A 3,438-nucleotide genomic window follows, 5' to 3' on the forward strand; every position below is an offset into this window, starting at 1 on the left:
GGCCGCGCGGTGCCCAGCTCCCTGCCCCAGGCCAGCAGCGGCTCTGGGCTGGGCAGTGGCACCAGTGTGGTGAGCGGGGGCCGGCGGCGCAGGAGGAAGCTGGAGCCACCGCCGTGGCCGGCCTGTGGCTCTGCCGTGAGCCCAGTGGCTGTGCACGGCCCCTCGGTGCTGACCGGCCCCTGAGCACTGATCGGCCCATGAGCGCTGAGGGGCCCCTGCGTGCTGACCAGCCCCTGCGTGCTGACCGGCCCCTGCGTGCTGACCGGCCCCTTGGTGCTGACCGGCCCCTGCGCGCTGACCGGCCCCTGTGCACCGACCGGTCCCTCTATGCTGACCAGCCCCTGCGTGCTGACCTGCCCCTCTATGCTGATCGGTCCATGAGTGCTGAGGGGCCCCTGCGTGCTGACCGGCCCCTCGGTGCTGACCGGCCCCTCGGTGCTGACCAGCCCCTGAGCATTGATCGGCCCTTGAGCGCTGAGGGGCCCCTGCATGCTGACCGGCCCCTCGGTGGTGACCGGCCCCTGTGTGCTGACCGGCTCCTGTGCGCTGACCAGCCCATGAGCGCTGACCGGCCCCTCTGTGCTGACCGGCCCCTCTATGCTGACCGGCCCATGAGTGCTGAGCGGCCCCTGCGTGCTGACCGGCTCCTCTATGCTGACCAGCCCCTGCGTGTTGACCTGCCCCTCTATGCTGACCAGCCCATGAGCACTGACCAGCCCATGAGCGCTGACCGGCCCCTGCACGCTGACCGGCCCATGAGCGCTGACCGGCCTCTCAGTGCTGACCAGCCCCTGCACGCTGACCGGCCCCTGCATGCAGACCGGCCCCTGTGCGCTGACCGGCCCCTCCTGCCGTGTGGCATGGGCCTGGCTGGCCGGCGGCACAGTGTGGGCGCAGGTCTGTACCCCCGACGGGAAGGGGCGTCTCTCCGGTTCACGGGCCGTAGTGAGGGCCCCGGTCGCGTCCCTGGCTGAGGCTGGGAAGCCTGGCCGGGTGCCCGCCTGCAGCCCCGGCCCTGCCGGGCATGGGCGCCCCCCTCCGCCCGTCCAGCCCCACGCTGTGGGGCCCCAGGGGGCCGCTTCCGCCCGTGTGTCTGCCCAGGGCGCCTCGGACAGTACCCAGACCTCGCTGCTTCCAGGGCAGGCGTTCACGCCGAGCTGCCTCCGCTGGTGTGTTGGGGTGTTTGCTTTGCCTGTTTTTTAAAAGATTTTTATTTATTGGTGCTCACAGAAACTGGGGTACAGGCCAGAGGGGCAGGGGTGACAGGACTCCCCAGAGACAGAGCGGGGCACAGGACAGACAGGCAGATGGACGAAGCCCACGGCTAGGGGAGCAGTGGGGGGACAGGAGGGGTCTGCCGCGCCCTGGGGTCACCTCCGGGGCAGGCGGGGATCCAACTCGGGCTGAAGCGGCTGTGGCCGGCTGCACCCCAACCCATGAGCCCCCGGGGGGGCTTGTTTGGCCTCTTAAGATTTCAGCTTTCTCTTGTCCATTTACACCTACGTGCATATATATGTATTTTTTCTGTCTTTTTCCATTTCTGCGTTTCCCCACCTCGGCTGTCACCCCCGGGGCTCCCGCCCGCCTTCCCCCCAGCGGTCACCGCCCCCCGATCCCGCCCCCTGGCCCCCGCCCGCAGAATGTCTCCCCCGACCCCACGCTTGGGCCTTCTAGTTCCGGCAGATGCCTGCGTCCTCCGTGTTCTCCTTTCCGCTTGGCGTGCACGGCCAGTGCCGTGTCCAGGCCCTTTGCACGTCGCTGGTCCTCGGAGGTCGCCGCCGTGTCCGGGCGCTTCCCGCCCTCCTCCCCAGGGCGGTGACTTTGCTCCCGCGGCCCCGAGAGCCCCCCGCGTCGCTCCTCTCTGCCAGGTCGTGGCCGCCCCGGGGGCTTCAGGTTGTTCCAGGGCAGCCCAGAGTGGACTGGGCGCCTGTCCGTGGGCCTCGCCCAGGCTCACAACTCAGTTACACTGCAGGGACACACAGAGGGTCAGTAACGGGTTTATGTACAAAAGGGGACAGGAACAGGGACAACCCAGGGAGAGAGAGTGGGACACAGAGTCACTGGAACACCTTAGGGCTCAGCTGACTGAACACACCGATCACACAGCCTGGAGAGCCAGTTCCCGAGCAAGAGAGTGAGAGACGCCATGGCCCCTATGTATCCCCCCCAATGTCCCAGAATTCCTGCTGGCTCCGCCCTGGGGTCCTTGCAGCTCTCTCCCGGGTGCTGCTGGGAGTTGTAGTTTCCAGTCCCTGGAGCAGGGGGCGGAGTCCACAGGACTCCCCAGAGTTCCTTCAGGACGTCCTTCCCCTTAACAAAATGGCCCCTATGTATCCCCCAATGTCCCAGAATTCCTGCTGGCTCCGCCCTGGGTCCTCGCAGCTCTCTCCCGGGTGCTGCTGGGAGTTGTAGTTTCCAGTCCCTGGAGCAGGGGCAGCGTCCGCCAGACTCTCCCGAGTTCCTTCAGGGTCCTTCCCCCAACAAGGCCAGGCCCGCAGCGGCTCTCCGGCCAGCCCGTCCTGGGCTGCTGCCCCCGGCTTGCCTCGCCCCCAGCGTCTATCTGTTTCCCTTCCGGGAATTCTGGCCACTTGTCCCCCACGTCTTCCTGTTCTTCAAAAACAACGTCTGCCGCGTGTCTGCTGAAACCGCTTCCTCTTTTATTGTCTGGAAATGGAGCGCTGGGGGCTCTCCCCGGCCCTGGGTCCCCGCGGCCCGGCCTCCCGCCGCCGGCCACGCCCAGGCCGACTGCGCGGGCTGACGAGGTCCGGGCCGAGCCCGGTGGGCCAGCGTGGACCTGCCGCGTTGGGCGTCCGGTGTCCCCGGCCTCTGCCCCCTCCAGCCACGTCCACATGCTGGCCACTCCAGCGCCGTTTCTGCGTGGGGAGACGCCGGGTGGGGGGGCCCAGGAGGCGGGGGCCGGCTGCGTCCGTCCCGCCCGAGGACGTGGTAACTACATCCCTCACGCTGGCGTCCAGCGTCGCGTGGACGCTGGCGAGCCCACGGCTGCCCAGTCTGGGCAGAGCCGCGGAGTCACTGGGCGCGCCGGCGGGCGGCGGGTGCCGATGCTGCAGTCGGGGGGTCCGCTGGGGCCTCCCCGTCCATGCGTGTGGACTCCGCCCTTACTATGTTTTTAAAGATTTATTTATGGGCGCAGACAGAGCTGGGGTGCAGGCCAGAGGTGCAAGAGGACTCCCCAGAGACAGAGCGGGGAGCATGACAGGTAGATGATGAAGTCCACTGCTCGGGGGAGCAGCGGGGGACAGGCGGGGTCTGCTGCGCCCTGGGGCTCCCCTTTGGCTGTTTCGCCCGGCCCGGTGGGCCCGTGCACCCCCGCAGGGCTGAGGCCGCAGGCCGGCGTCTTGCCCGAGGGGAAGGGACTGGGGGGCGGTGGGCGGAGCAGGCAGCTGGAGGAGCTGGGGAGCCCCGGGCGGCCCCCGC

At 68.6% G+C, this 3,438-nt stretch overlaps 1 protein-coding gene across 1 annotated transcript in view; it reads left to right on the forward strand.

Moving 5' to 3' along the window:
* LOC105854531 overlaps nt 1-974 on the forward strand; it is a 20,215-nt gene extending 19,241 nt beyond the window's left edge. Inside the window, exon 7 of the mRNA XM_012734206.1 lies at nt 31-974. Within this exon, the coding sequence (XP_012589660.1) occupies nt 31-974 (944 nt within the window). The remainder of the gene's footprint in view (nt 1-30) is intronic.
* Nucleotides 975-3,438: the final 2,464 nt, after the last annotated feature.

This window comes from Condylura cristata, unplaced genomic scaffold, assembly GCF_000260355.1.
Source record: "Condylura cristata isolate star-nosed mole 26May11 unplaced genomic scaffold, ConCri1.0 scaffold00050, whole genome shotgun sequence".
Classification (NCBI taxonomy): Eukaryota; Metazoa; Chordata; class Mammalia; order Eulipotyphla; family Talpidae; genus Condylura; species Condylura cristata.